At 41.1% G+C, this 15,480-nt stretch overlaps 1 protein-coding gene and 1 non-coding gene across 17 annotated transcripts in view; both read right to left on the bottom strand.

The window, feature by feature from the left end:
* Positions 1–15,480, bottom strand: part of CAST (calpastatin) — a 109,128-nt gene that overhangs the window by 22,618 nt on the left and 71,030 nt on the right. For 9 of the 16 annotated variants that reach the window (XM_073888441.1, XM_073888444.1, XM_073888483.1 and 6 more), the window contains 10 exons: positions 15,333–15,431; positions 13,611–13,691; positions 12,999–13,037; positions 12,234–12,326; positions 11,994–12,086; positions 10,823–10,927; positions 6,914–6,997; positions 6,019–6,066; positions 4,798–4,893; positions 2,897–2,992 (listed from right to left, as the gene is read on the bottom strand). In XM_073888441.1, the coding sequence (XP_073744542.1) occupies positions 2,897–2,992; positions 4,798–4,893; positions 6,019–6,066; positions 6,914–6,997; positions 10,823–10,927; positions 11,994–12,086; positions 12,234–12,326; positions 12,999–13,037; positions 13,611–13,691; positions 15,333–15,431 (834 nt within the window). The remainder of the gene's footprint in view (positions 1–2,896; positions 2,993–4,797; positions 4,894–6,018; positions 6,067–6,913; positions 6,998–10,822; positions 10,928–11,993; positions 12,087–12,233; positions 12,327–12,998; positions 13,038–13,610; positions 13,692–15,332; positions 15,432–15,480) is intronic. The other 7 variants (XM_025866825.2, XM_073888454.1, XM_025866815.2 and 4 more) reach the window with 3 other exon arrangements.
* Positions 14,248–14,352, bottom strand: LOC112820462 (U6 spliceosomal RNA). Its single transcript, XR_003207136.1, has one exon. It is a non-coding gene; the product is annotated as a U6 spliceosomal RNA (small nuclear RNA).

Here is a 15,480-nt window from a genome sequence, read left to right as displayed (position 1 = left end):
CACAGGAAAGATGTTCAGAAAGGCCTATGAGAAGACGTTCTTCCCAATGATCTGTGAAATCAGCCTGGCCCCTCCCGTAGGTGGCTCAGGCAGAGTCTCTGCTGAGACACAGAAGCTCGCGCTCTTCACGTGGCTTCTACTTGTCAAGGCGGATTCATGCTGATTCGGGTGACTGCCTGTGCCTGACTGACCTGAGTGCCACAATGGGAATGGTCTACCTGGGGTCCCACTGTTCAAAAGGGAATGTACTCCCTGCTGATGCAGTGAGCTCTGGCCATGCTCGTCTTTAATGAAACTGGGTGAAGACAACATAAATGATATAAAGGGGCTAAAAAATGGGACTTGATCTGACTTCTTCCAAACCCCAGGTCATGATCCATCCATTGATGGCTCATAAAATCAATTCAACAGTTCATGGGCAGGTCTTTTTTTCTTTTAATGAAAGAATAGAAAATGGAATGCATCATACATAACAAGGATAACTACTATTCATTAAAATGTTATTTCTATTGTATAGATACCGAGTTGAAATATCAATGAATTTCTTATTGCTTTTAGTCAAAAGCATGAAAGCTTCTGAATTAAAAAGTCTTGAAGTTTATTCCTCTAAAACTCTATGACCTTACATAGAGTACATATTTGACTATCAGAGTGAAAGTGTCTTTCTGTTTATATGCCTTAACCATCGATGTAAGAAAAGTTTTTCTGCTTAGCTGCACTGCAAAAGAGATAACCAATGAGAAAATGGAGTCTGAGTGGAAGGTGATTTATCACCCTCTAGTGGTTGGACGCTGCATAGATTTTATTCCCAGGAGCAACAAAAATCCCTGATTCATCTAACCGGTTTGGGATTCTATCTAAAATGCAAGATGTACAGTGACCAAAGCCTTAACCAAGCAATTGGAACTGCTAGCTTGATCTAAGACACACGCTCACACTTGAGCTCGGTTTTCTCCTACTCTCTGCTGTAGAATCTTTGGAAACAACTACTTCCTGTTAAACCTGCTCCCCTTGGCTTAAGAAATAAACCAACCTGAGGTAGCAAAGCTAGGAGACAACAGCACTCTTAAGGATGAAGGAAACTGGAAACAGGACTAAGGGCTGAAACTTCAATTTCTGTAGTTATTTCATGTTGTCAAATTCACAACTAGAACTCAGGTTTCTGGATTTCCTCAATAAACTTCCTTTTTATACAAATGAGAACCACACAGGGCACACATTCATCTCCTTCCTCTGCCCTTGGTTTCCTTTTGCTCACTAATCCTCAAGCCCTTCTTGGGTCCTCTGACCTTTGTCACACCTCATGGCTGTTCATTCTGGCACCCATGGCTGTCACAATTCCGGAAATGTCAACTAATTTCAGTGACGGTAATCTCAGCAACCGTGGTCACCAGAGCAGATGAAGCAGACGCCCAGAAAAGATGGTCAGAGAATGGAAAAACAGGGCCCTTTTCTGTGCACTAAACATCCAATGCTCAATGCCCTGCAGTAAGCGTCAAGCAAGAAAGGAAGGTACCCTCGAAGGCCCCAGCACCCGGGGCATGAGAGGTGGAAGACCCACATTTAAGTCACAGAGTTCTGCTCTGGAATGTTGGCTACTGTCTTTTTGATTCCACTCACCACCTCTGTTCTCACTTCCTTCACTGTCTCGTCCCACATTCTCTCCTCCTCTCCTAGTCTTGACCACCGGGGCTTGTGGCTTTGTTCCCACAATATCAAAGTTCTGGGGCGTACCCAGAGACCTCAAAAAGAGGTCGAGTCCTGTGTGAGGCAGGAGTTAGACCTTGGCCTTTGAGGGGATTTTCCCTTGGGACGAAGAATGTCCCTGGCAGGAAGCAGCTGCTTCAGGGCACCCAGGACACACATCCCACAATCTCTTCATCCCCTTTTCTCGAACAACTAAATGCACTAAACCCAAGTACACCAAATGCTTTACCCCTCCCCTCTGTGCTGGCTTGTCCTTGCTTCACTGTTCTCCCCAGGAAGCCAGCACTATTCCAGCTTCTCAGTAGGATCATTCCCTCCTTTCTGTATTTCCTAATTCCTCCTGGGGGCGGGTCCTTCGGCCAAGTTCCCCCTGCCCTTTTTCCATTTGAGAAAGATCAAAATGTACCATAAAAAGCTTGCTCTCTGGCCATACCCACACTAGATGCTAAAGTAACGAAGAGCAAGAGCCTCATCGTTTATATCACCAAGGCTCTGAAAAGTTAAGTGGATTGCTCAAGGTCAACTCAAAGCTTCACTTCCCTCATCTGTAACAGAGAGATGATCAGAACCAGGCTCACAATGTCCTTATGAAAGTTTAAGAAGATACTGTCAAGCATCTACAACAAGTTAACTCTTCAGAGTGTAGATTCACTACGTCTGTAGTAATAAGGCACAGTTCCATCAGCTGTTACGCTGAGTCAGATTCTACCTGCTAACACAAAACCCACTGAATTCAAAAAGAAAGATTCAACTACTTAATTACCATACTTCATACAAAAGTTAGAACCTGAGAGAGTGGCAAGTCAAGAAGAAAATGGAAAGGAATTGAGTGAACCTCCCTTCCAGTGGGAGTGGGGAGAAGTCCTGATGATTCTGGTGCAGATTATTCCACTAGGAGAGTCAACGAAAGATAACATCAGGCTGTTTGTGGATTTCCAAGCAGGCTTGAAGGATGTGGGAGAGTGAAAAGCCATGATTATCCACAACAGCTGAGGAAGCAGAAAGCCCTTCAGAAGGTGAAGGAAAAATACTGTTTGCGGCAGTTTAATTAAAAGCAGATACTATAGCTCTAAAAGATTTCCTTATTTTGTTAGCTTAAATAATCTGCTGGTAATACACAGCAGCAAGTGCATGGAAGGAAGAACATTACGCTCTCAAGACACGGCTCCATGTCCAGAGGATCACTCACCAAGGTGGGTGGCTTGGGTGGTGCCGACTGTATACTACACATGGAAGTCCGAGGCACGGCCTCGCTCACAGGAGTTAGGGCAGCAGCCTGAGATTCCTGTGGAAATAAGGAAGTACGATGAAGAATTTCTAGAAATACCTGGTTAGTGAGACTGAACAACAACGGACAAACAAAACACTCTCCTATGTTACATGCTGCAAGCATGATCTTCTTAAATGCTGAAGGACTGCTGAATAGTGAATAAATCAAGGCCATGTTAAAACTCCTCTACCATTATTTCAACTTGGTTTTACCTCTTATCTTAGGTAGGTTACTTATCCTGAGACTCAATTTCCACATCTGTAAAATGAGAACAAGGAGAGTACCTACATCTCAAGGGTCAACATGAGGCTTTCAATGAGGTAAAACATGTCCAATGCTTTGCATACTATCTGGGAACACTGTGAGCGCAATAAAATTAGCAACTATTACTTTCATATAATATATAACAATAATATGCCAATTATATAATGCAACGTTTTATATAAATGCATCCTTTTTGTATACTTAAGAGCACCTTATTGACTGTGAATAGGTATGTACAAATGTAAGGAAGTAATACTATCCCAGGGGTTCTCAAAGTATGGTCCCCGGAACAACAGCAATCAGGGAAACTGTGACAAATGCAAACTCTGGGGCCCCCACCCCAACTACTATGGAAATTCTGGAGGTGGGGACCAGCAATCTGTGTTTTAACAAACCCTCAGGTGATCTTGGTACTAAAATTTGAGAACCACTGTGCTATCTGATCACAAGAGTAAAATTTCAAACAAACTGGTTTTAATCCAGGCACTTACAAAAGCTTATCCTATGGGTAAGGTGCTCAGTAGATGATCATTAACAGGATACTATCTCTTCTTCCAAGGAACTTACTGTTTACTTAAAACTATGTATACATGTCAAGAGGTGAAGACCAAGACAGCTAAAACCTTGCTTGTAATAAATATCTCAACAGGGACATAGAAAGAACAGCAGAGCCCCGGGGGTGCGGTATTCTGTTTAGAAAGGTTTGGAAGAGTGGTAAGGTTTGGGAGGGAAAAACAGGAGACAAACGCTACATTTTAGCAGAGCTTTAAAGGCATGACTGACATTTTAGATGATCGTGAATTAGGAAGGAAGGTTATTCCACAAAGAAGGACCACATGAGAAAAGCCAAGGCCTCACACACACAAGCACTTATTGTCACAGTTTAGTAATGGGAGGACACACCTTGGTAGGGAAGGAAGCTGGGGCCAGGACACATTAGCAGAGACTTTTATTTTGTGGGCAACGGGGAGCTCTTGAGGGTTGGAGCAGGGGAATGATGTGGCTACCAACACACTTGCTTGGGAAACACTATTTCTGGCGGACATATGGGAGGGACTGAAATGAGACTGATGACAGAGGCCCCTGCCACCATGAGTTTCAGAAGGAGGAACAGAAAGGAAAGCATGGGTGTGAATGCTTTCCTGAAGGAATAATTATAGGACTTCAATTATAAGAATATCAGGGTCGGTTTGGGAAGAGAAAGCCCATCTAGAAAACATCAAGATGAAAACTGCCTGTAGGGATGCCTGGATGGCAGTCGGTTAGGCGTCTGCCCTCAGCTCAGGTCATGATCCCAGGGTCCTGGGATCGAGTCCCGCATCGGGCTCCTTGCTCAGTGGGGAGTCTGCTTCTTCCTCTGCCTGCTTCTCCCCCTTCTCCCTCTGACTAATAAATAAAATCCTTAAAAAAGAAAAGAAAACTGCCTATAAAAAGATGGTACAAATGGTTTCCATCAACTCCTTCATGCTAAAATCGTTTAGGCCTCACATTTTTAAGATTATAGACAAATATTTTTTAAAAACCACAGAATTAGAGATGTATTTTTAGAAACATACTTCCGTTTTTTCAGATGGCTTAGATTGTTTTCCTTTACTTTTAGGCTGGCTAAAATCTTCTGAAAGTTCATCAATGAGTTCTGATTCACTCAGAGGCTGTAATAGAAGAAACACTACATTATGAGGGGACTCATTTTTTTTGTTAAAAACAAGCTTTTCATAGGAAATTTTTTTTGTTAACACATATTAGGCCATATTTTAGGATCTAAAACCAAAATTTATATTGGGGATATTTTTTAATTTATCAATGTAAGACAAATGTCATGCAATAACTAAGGAATACTGGACACCTGAGTACCACAGGAGTGTCCATGATCCATTTAGTCAAAAGTTTTCCTGATCCTTCAATTTCCGAAGGATTTTGTTCAAATAGAACTGCCTATTCTTTCCAATGAAGATCTTTCTTAGGTGCTTGTTTTTACTATTTCCTGATGACTTCCTTCTGAATAGCTCAGGAAACACAGATCACATACTCCTTTCCTATGACTATGTGGGATTTGGGCAGGAAAGTTCTCCTATCCTTAGTTCCTTCAGATGAAATTCATTTAGAGCATGTGGAAATTTTGACTAATACCAGTCATCTATAATAGAACTGCATGTTGATTGAGAAGCTGTGCCTCTGTGTTGGAAAGTCTGAGTTCTGGGTCCTGGCTTTGCTCTTTTCTAGCTGTGTAACCTTGGGCTAGTCACATAACTTCTCTGGCTCTGTTTCCTCACATGTAAAAGGGGAACGGTAAGAGTGCCCTCTTCATTCGGTGAGGACCCAACAAGGTAACACGTGAAAGGCATCCGGTGCAGTGTCAGGCACATAAGTGATTAATAAATGCTGCTGCTTATTATATCCTAACAGGCAACTATACTGCTTGATCCCAACTTCAGTGAAGGCAGCGTAGAATCATTAGAGTAACTGATGTCATGATGCCAATCAAACTCTGAGGTGTGAACAATCTATTTTGAGGCCCTCTTGACACCAGCTCCTAATGTCCGGTGAATGTCACCTAGAAACCCGTAACACTCTAGTAATCATTCATGAGGGGACTCCTCACTGAAATACGTGAAAAGGAATCAGGAACATGAGCCAGGTGTTGCCATCACAAGCTCCCCTTTCTTCAATACTAGGTTGGCATTCAAGTCTCCACAGCGAAATCCTGTCAAAATTATCGCAACTTAATACTTAACAGTTCTTTCGGTCTTTAACTATCAGAAGAATCACTTCCTAACCTTGGATTTTTCTTCATGCTCTGGCAATAGTGGTTTTCCATCTTTATCCTGAAAATAAAATAGAAAATTCACTGAAAATGAAATAGAATATTTTGTTTTCATGGCCCATTAAGTTTGTTTTATTAGGGAAGGATATGAGATTTTTTTTTCTTATATTTGAGTGATTTGTCTTTGAGTAAATTTCTTATACTTCAGTGAAAAAATTTTTCAGGGTTCTTTTTTTTTTTATTATCAAGTATCAGAATAAAGAGCTGAACTATAAAAAAAAAAAAGTCTCTGTTCTCCAACCTAGGGTGAAGAGATAGATCTCATTCATACAATTCTGTTTTCATTTTCTGGAGATGAGTTTCATAACCCAGAATATTTCTAAAACTGAGAAATCTCCCATATATAAGCACATATGAGAACTGAAGCATTTTCCACCATGTATTTCTGTGTATTTTTTCACAGATAAATTACAAATATAACTACAGAAGTTAGTCCACCATCCTCACTTTAAGCCAAAACCAACAACAATAAAACCGCCTTAACTGAGAATACTGGTAAACTGTCGTACATTTATGTCTACCCCTTAGAAGAGCTATGCTGCTTTTATCCACACAGCAGTTACAGAAAAAAATTATTCCCAAATTGTTCCTTGTGCTTTAAGGTTAATGACCTATGTCGTGCATCATTAAGAGCTGTAACATGTAAATTAGTGGGAATTTTAATGACCACATGGTTACCACTTAGGAAACCATTCCTTAACTAACTTTAGAAAAGAAAGAGTTCAGGGTTTTCCACTAGTATATGAACTGGGACAGAAATGTCATTAAGAACCCTGGGGACAGACCCAACAAAACATAATGTGAAGGCAAGGGGAGGATATTGTTAGGCACCGCGGCTAACAACGTACTGTGGCTGGTTTTAATCTGTACTCTGATGGGACGGTTTCCTCGTCTTCACCACACTTCTTTAGTTTCTCTTCTTTGGCTTTTGCCTGATCAAAGTGGAAGGTGGAAATAAAACACAAAACAGTTTGGCAATGCAGACAAGAGGATATCACTTTATGTACTTCATGAGTGGTGTAGCGAAATCAGATTCCAGTGTGTCTATGTGCTTTGTAGAGAGCAGAGCACAAGACCATGCTAAGTAGTGCTGGTTCTGAGGAAGGCAGCATTAAGTGACGGAGAAAAAAACGACACCGCCAGGAATCCTGGAGAGGTGTCCCTGCCCTGCTCTCAGCTGCTCTCTGACCTTGGGAAGCCACTCAGTCTTTCTTCAGCTGTAACACGGGGCTACTGATAACTTTTATCTAGTTCACGGACTTGGAAGGACCACTAGGGAAAAGTAAAGAAAATATCGTTTGAGACAGTTAAGCACAGTGCAGAAGTTAGTTGTCATTATTTTAATAGCTTTCATCTGTCTTACTCAACGAGGCGGTTATCTGCAGGGGGAGAAAACAACTAGTTCCCATGAACGTTAAACACAGTTCAGAAATGGGAGAAGCATCTCATCACAAATCTTGGCTGATCCATGGATAATTCATTTGGCCTCTTTTGAAAGGACTCCCTTTTTAAATTTTTTTTTCTTTTAATTTCCGTGTAATTAACACACAGGGTTACAGTAGTTTCAGGTGTACAATATAGTGATTCAACAATTCTAGACATTACCTGGTGCTCATTGTGATACGTGTGCTCTTAATCCCCTCCACCTGTTTCACCCGTCCCCCGCCCACCTCCCCTCTGGTAACCATCAGTTAGTTCTCTACAGGTAAAGAGCCCGGTTCTTGGTTTGTTGCTCTTTTTGTTTGCTTGCTTGCTTGTTTTGTTTCTCATATTCCACATGAGTGACATCATATAGTATTTGTTTTTCTCTGACTGATTTCCCTAAGGTTTATACTCTCTAGCTCCATCCGTGTTGTTGCAAATGGCAAGATTTCATTCTTTTTAATGGTTGAGTAACATTCCATTGTATGTATATACTTCATCTTCTTTATCCATTCCTCTACTGATGGACACTTGGGCTGCTTCCATAATTTGGCAATTATAAATAATGCCTCAATAAAAAAAGAACCCCCTTCAATAACACTAGGGCCTTACTGGATTACTGAACTATGAAAAACCAACAGCATTAAGAGATGAAACTGTACTTCTATAGATTACTGGCTTCGAGGATATAACATTTCCATTTTAAACTACTGGTGCCTGATGGCAAGTTCCATGATATGTAATAATTGGTACCTATATCAAGGCATGGATTTAACAAAACAAGGAACTCCTGGGCATAAAGGGGACTATCACTTAGCAAATTCCAGCTCAACCCACCTCTCACTTCAACCTAAAACTGTAGTTCTCCACTGAATTAGTTGATTAATTTTAAAAATATTAAGCACCTTTAGTGAGCCAAGCACTCTTCTAGGCTTTAGAATTAGTTTTATTATCCTATAAATTAACAATTCTCATTAAGGAATGAAAGGTTTTGTTTTTGTTCTTCTAATAATTCTAATTCTAGGGCGCCTGGGTAGTTCAGTCGGTTAAGCGACTGCCTTCGGCCCAGGTCATGATTCCAGGGTCCTGGGATCGAGTCCCGCATCGGGCTCCCTGCTCAGCAGAGAGCCTGCTTCTCCCTCTGCCTACTTTGTGCTCTCTCTGTGTCAAATAAATAAATAAAATCTTTAAAAAATTTATTTCTAATTCTCTTCTACTGCAGCATATGGAGGGAGTCCTACTATGTAGTGATACTCCCCAACTCAAGAGCTTTGTGAGGTTTCCACCTAGAAAAGAGCCTTCATGAAAGTCAAGGGTCACCTGTCTAAGACTGTCTTCTCCAGGCTCATGGACTATGAGGATCTGGGCACAGTGAGATCCTTCCTACTCCTGTTTGATCTTTATATTCTTTAAATGCCGGCACTGTAGGGACGTCTACCGATTTCAAAGCACCAGATTAGGTAACTATACACAGAAATGGGGAAGATGAATCAGGTATCATTATGGAATATTTATTTTCTGTTATGTAAGAATGATCAGTAGGCATGGATGTCTTCTCTGAAGCATTACGGAGTTTTTCCGCAGAGACCTCTCTAGTATGGAATGTGCTGGAGTGGCTCTGGACTCCTATAGGATACTCAACTTTATAAGGCTTATCAAAACATCAGACTATCCAGAATGTAATACATTCACCACCAGGCACTAAAAATTCAGCTTAAGAATCCACAGGACTGGAAGATCTTAGGAACTATTTATACTCTGTACATAATTAAAATGGAAAACTAGTGGAAAACAGCAGAAAAGAAAATGGAAACTAGTATAAAGAGCAGGAAGAACAGTTCTTTCAGTTAAAATTTTAGGAGCTGACTGCTGTGGAGGTTTTCTAGAAGAAATCTAATACATTTATATGCATCCCAAAACTACATACCCCAACTGCTTAAGAAGTCATTTTTATGTAGCATTTTTTACTTCTCCTGATCCAATTTTAGTTACTCTAAGACTCTGTCCTTAGATTTATGTGTATACCTTTCCACCCCAAATTGCTTTTCTTAATAAATCACACCAATTCTCTGTAAAAAGCCTGAAACAAAAGTGCAAGGGACTCACTGCTCTGTAGCTCTCTGGGGGCAGAACGGCACAATTCCACCTGGTCTGAACCCAACCCCCCCACCCCCGGGGTTCGGCCAGGACCGCCCTCTCCCCCAAGACACCTGGTCTAGGTGGCTGCTCTAATTAGCGTGCGTCTCGCATTATGTCTTTATGAAAGTTCCCCTTCTTCTCTATACATTACTTGGTCGTGGAGGGCAAGGACTGCTTCCCCCGCTCCCTTGCGTTCGCCTTCACAGAGCTCGTCATGCCACACTGAGCCCGGTAAGCCCTCAAAGAAAGCTGAAGATAGAAACTGGCCCATCTCGGACCAGAGCCGTCCCAGGCTCAGGGAGAGTTGCCGGGGGTCGGCAGACTCACCCTCCTCAGTGATTCAGAACAGGAAGTGACAGCGGAGGCAACAGCACTGTGACAGCGACACCTGTCAGCTCCCCTCCCTGCGCTGATAGGCTGGTGCTCCGGAGGGTCCCCGGGCTGCATTTCCATGCCCCCCAGCCACACTGCCTTGTTGGCAATGCCCGCAGGCAACTCCCTCTTTTCCCTCCTCTTTCACCCCACATGACTCAGTTGAAAAATTCTTTACAAACTGTAATTTAATGTTAGAACTCTTCTCCACCAAATATAAGCTTGCTTTGGCTCAGAAGACTTGTTAAGATGTTCGAGTGTGGTGGGATAAATACCCCCCAGCATCACACTCTAAGCATACAGGAACTCCAGTTATAGAGTTAATTGTTGCTTGATTTCATTCTAATTTGAGACAAGATTTTCAACATTTTTCTCCACAGTTATAAAAAGAAGGCTCTCCCTATCCCATCTACAGCTTTCTCCTTCTTTCCTTATGAAGAGAAGCACCTGGTACCCTTCTGAAAATATACATTTCCATGTCCACAAGAGCAGACAGACCTATTCCTCACCAAGCCACTGCCTCTATATTATCTTGTTTCATCAGGCGTCACTGAAGCGCTGGCAAAAGAGACTGACATTCACTTTAAATATTAAAATTCTAGATGGTTTATAAGGCTAATTCTCAACTATGCTTCTTGGTTGCTAACTACCCAGGAATGGAGATCTGAGTTAACCAGACTCTGAAAGTAAGACAGAATGAAGAGTAGTTTGTTTTTAATCTCCAATAAAGAAAAGCTGTGTGAGAATTCTAAACACGCATAACTGCATTTAGTTTCATAACCTGCAGACTGACAAGCTTTGTCTATGAACTCCAAGGTCAGTACCTCGTCGACTTCCTTAACGGAGCTGAGGTCGAGCTCAGGTTCTGGCTTCCGGCTGCCCAGCGAAGCTGAAAGAGCCTCCAGTGCTTGATCGCTCATTGTGTCCTGCTAAAAAGGAAAAATTCTGTGCATTAAAAAAGAGAACATCTCCTCAGCCTGAACAATCTAGCCACTACTTCGTGAAATCCTAATTTCAAAGTTAGGAGTCGTGGATTAGGGAAGGACTTTTGGAAGGCAATTTTATCTGAAACCTAGCAAAAGAGAGAAAAGAGAAAAGAAGTTACCAGTGGGAGAAACTGGGGCTGAGACACTTCTAGAGTGTCTTACACGGTGTGTACCCTCACAGGCACACTTCACCCCTTACTTAGCAAGCTATAACTATAATATTATAAAATACTTGTATCAAAAGAAAAGCTGCAAGAAGTAAACTTTCACTTTTCTGGTGTTCTTTTTTTAAAAAAATGTGGCTCTAAAAATAATTTCTCACAACGCTGTCCCTCAGCAAACTAGCTAAGCCCAGGAAGCTGGGAAACCTGCAGTGGCCCTGGCAGCTTTCTCTGAAGGCACAATGGCTGATGGCTGGAGGAACTCCTACTCTCAGGGTGTGGTGCTCTCACTGCTGTGCTGAGCCCACCAGATAAAAATAAACTGTGCCCTCCAGGAAGGGAGAGGCAGAGCGGATCCAACAGACACTGCTCCCCTGCAGGATCTGCACTGTCTGCAGATGGAGCCTGTTTTCTCATCCAGCCTAGAGCTGCAGGACCACCGTGCAAGCTTTGTGACGATTAAGTGATCATGCTTCGGAGAAGTGAACAGAAGCAGCTAGGACAACATCCCACTAGTGACTCACAGGTCAAACTCCATTAAAAAAATCAGGGTGACGATTTATGTTCCGAGAGTGCAAATTTTTTGGTGTCTTGTCGTTCTGTGTTTTTTAATGGTGAGAGACTCTTGTTTCACAACCAAGAAAACTGTGCTGAAATCATGAACAGCATCTGTAGAAACACAGAAGGCCTGCCTGGAGATAATCAATAGAACCCTGATTGGATTCACTAGAGCTCCTAATCATGAATAATGCTCTACTGGGATTATCCTGAATCAGCTAGATCAGGCTCAGGGAAGCTACGGCTGTCAGATGGACCACGGTTATCTCCCAAGAAATTATTATTTATACCTCCTCCAACTTTCTTTTCTTTTCTTGGGGTGAAGCAGCACTTTTGATTACCGTGGCCGGCTGAGCTTTTTTTAAAATCTCTTCTGTGGATTTCTGAAAGGCAAAGCACAAATGATTAGACTTACAGGGGAAAGAAGGGTCACTGTAATAACCAGAACTAAAAAGAAGTTGTTTTGAAGTTTTATATGGTTTCTAACAAGCTCTCCCCCCCACCCCCGGCGATTATTTTGAAAACAATACCTCTTCCTTAGTTTTCTTTCCACCAGGGGTAGGAGAAGTGCAGGTGAAGTCAGACGACAAAGCATCTATGGCATCACTGGGCCCCATGGGTTTCTAAAGTAACAGGCACCACGATGGGGAACAGATGAGAGCCATTCAAGTTAAGGATCACAATATAAACTCAGCAAATGAAGAAGGACTTGCCATTCCCTTACTACCAAATGAAATACATTATCAAGTAACTCAGATGAAAGCCTATGTTTGGAAGGGAATGGCTGCTCACTAGTTTCCCGTTTCCCTCTTTTAAATGGATTCCATGTTAGGATATTCTCATTCTATTTTTATTAACATTTATTTTATCCTACAACTTTCTTGGCTCCATTCTTATTCCCTTCAAAAAAAACTACATAGGAAACCATGAGCACTGAAACAACCCCCATGTCCATCCCTTCCTCGGAAGAGATGAAAACTTAATCTGATTTAGAGATGAGCCATAGACACAATATAGAGAATCATGCCCTATCCCCCCACTCAAGATTTTTTTTTAAGATTTATTTATCTGAGAGGGAGAGGCAGAGTGAACCCAAGTGAGGGGAGGGCTAGAGGGAGAGAGAGAATCTCAAGCAGACTCCCTGCTGAGCACACAGCCTCATGACACTGAGATCATGACCTGAGGCGAAACCAAGAGATGGACACTTAACTGACTGAGCCACCCAGGCACCCCCCACAACTAAAGATTTAAAAAAAGGTTAACTTGGATCTTAGAAGACATTTATGTAAATTCACCGAAGAGTCTGGAGGAGGCTCTGTGATACCTTCTTTTTTCTGAAACAAACATAATTTGATCATGTTAAGAGCCCAAAATTAATTTTTACAACTGGCAAAGTGTACTGCTCAGTGAGTGTTATGGGTTGAATTGTGTCTTCCCAAAAGTCATATTGTTGGAAGTCCTAAACCCCTAGTACTCCAGCATATGGAGACTGGGCCTTTAAAGAGGTAATTTAGGTTAAATGAGGACATTAAGATGGGCACTGCTGCCCTTATAGAAGTGGGGAAATGTGGACCCAGAGATGCAGAGGGAAAATGGCCATGTACAAACCAAGGAGGGAGGCCTCAGCTCCTCCCACCCGACACCCACGCTGCCCACACCCGTTCCAGTCTTCCTGCCTCCCGGACTATAAGATAATGTATTTCTATGGTACAAGCCATCCCGTCTGTGGACTGAGTTATGGCAGCCCTAGCAAACAGACATACTGGGAGTAACAATTTCTCATGCCCCATTTTATTTTCTAAATTTAAAAAATGTGAATACATTGATTATGTATCATGTAATACATGATTATGATTATGTTCCAAAAAGCAAACAGTAAAGTAAAAGTAAATGATTATTTAACTTACTGCCAAAAGTTCCCTGTATTTTGGAGGAAGTGTGACTTCTCTTTTACCTAATTCCTCTATGTAGGTAGAAGTCATTGGATCCTGGAATAAAATCCACACACAGGGATATTATATAATTAATTAGCTGAGAATGTTATATGCATATTCGGCAACCAAAGTACTGTTCCCATCAGCAGTTTACGGAGCTACTGAAATGTAAACCATTAAAAAGCCAACGCTTTACACAACAATGAAATTCTAAGTTTATACAACACTTCATTTAACTAGCTTAACCTCTATGTAATACTAGAAAATATTCAAACCACTATTTTAGAATCTTATATTAAAATACATTTTATTTTAAAATGTTTTTCATTGTCTATTTCCAAAACATACAAAAGTATAGTTAATAAAAAAACTCTCTAGAGTCTAATACCCAAGTCTTTCAGTAATTTCTAAGGAAAAAAGGATCAGCTAATGTATCCTGTTTAACCCTCTACAATCTCATTCATGTTCCTTGTTGGCCAGAGACAGTCACCATCCAGAACTTTATTATATCCACTGACTTAAAACTGAGCACATTTTAAAACAATCATTCCCTATGTAGGTATCCACAAACGATATACAGCATTACTTTGCGTATTTTTTTTTTTATTGAAAAAATAGAGAATGCTTTATAAATTTGCGTGTCATCCTTGCAGAGGGGCCATGCTAATCTTCTCTGTGTCATTCCAATTTTAGCATATGTGCTGCTATGGAGGACTACTTTGCATACTTTCAAATGTTATATAAATGGCATCATAGTCTAGATATCATTCCACATTTCTATTCAAAATTATGTTTTTGTAATGTATCCATGTTGATACATGAATAATTCATTTTAGCCACTATGAAGTGTTCCATTATGTTATCTTGTCTGCTGCTGATCAAAATCCTTTCCAAATGTTCCATCTGTTCTTGTAACTTCTGGTACACACGGGCAAGGCTCCCTCCAGGGAACCTCTCGAGATGGAACTGCCAGCTGAGGGGTAAGCACATCTTCAATATCCACAAGCCCTACACGAGCTGTCAGACTTTTGCACTTGGGCCAATCTGATGAGTGTGCAATGTTCTCTCCATATCTTACTATCATCTCTCTACTTACTAGAGAATTTTATTGATTTATTAGCCAAACAAGTTTTCTCCTATTTTTCTACTGGGTTGTCTTTTTCATTTAAAAATTCTTCATAAATTCTAGAAACAAATCCTTTGTCATGTCTGTTGCAAGTTATTTTCCTCCGGTCTATGGCATGTCTTTTTAATCTTTTTAATATCAAGGGACATGCAATCTTTTTGCTTTTTAGGAGTTAGGAATGCGGATGGGCTGAGGGTGGTAAATTTTTAGAAGTCAAAATAAGGTCAAGTCATAGGATGGGAAGTGTCTGAAAATCAAAAGAAGTTCAAATCCAACAAACTTAAATCTCAAGGACAGAAAAATCTTTGTGACCTGATAAGGTGTATCCCAGCGCCAGTCATAACATGGACAATCAATAAATGTTTGCTGAACGAATGTAATAGTATAGTTGCCACAGGACAAACCATTTCCATTCCCAACACTAATTTTTAGTTGCTATTATTGATAGTGACACCATCCTGATTCTCTCCAAGCCATAGAACATTAGCTATTTGGTGCCCCATGACCATGAACTTATTTGCTTTCCTACCCATTAAGTATGCATCTTTACAGATATCAAAATCACATACTGAAATTTCAGGTCCAGTATACACTGTGTTATCTTCTTCAGTTTCTTCAGGTCCTCCTAGGGTGTCTACTAAGTCATCCAAAGCAGAGTCCATGTCTGACTAGAAAAGAAAGAGAGCAGGTATTTAAATGCTATTTGTAATATATATT

The sequence above is a fragment of the Callorhinus ursinus genome, unplaced genomic scaffold, assembly GCF_003265705.2.
Source record: "Callorhinus ursinus isolate GAN/ISIS: 27379988/994484 unplaced genomic scaffold, GSC_fseal_2.0 scaffold3, whole genome shotgun sequence".
Lineage (NCBI taxonomy): Eukaryota > Metazoa > Chordata > Mammalia > Carnivora > Otariidae > Callorhinus > Callorhinus ursinus.
The sequence above is the reverse complement of the archived record's forward strand: the minus strand, read 5'-3'. Positions and strand labels throughout refer to the sequence as shown.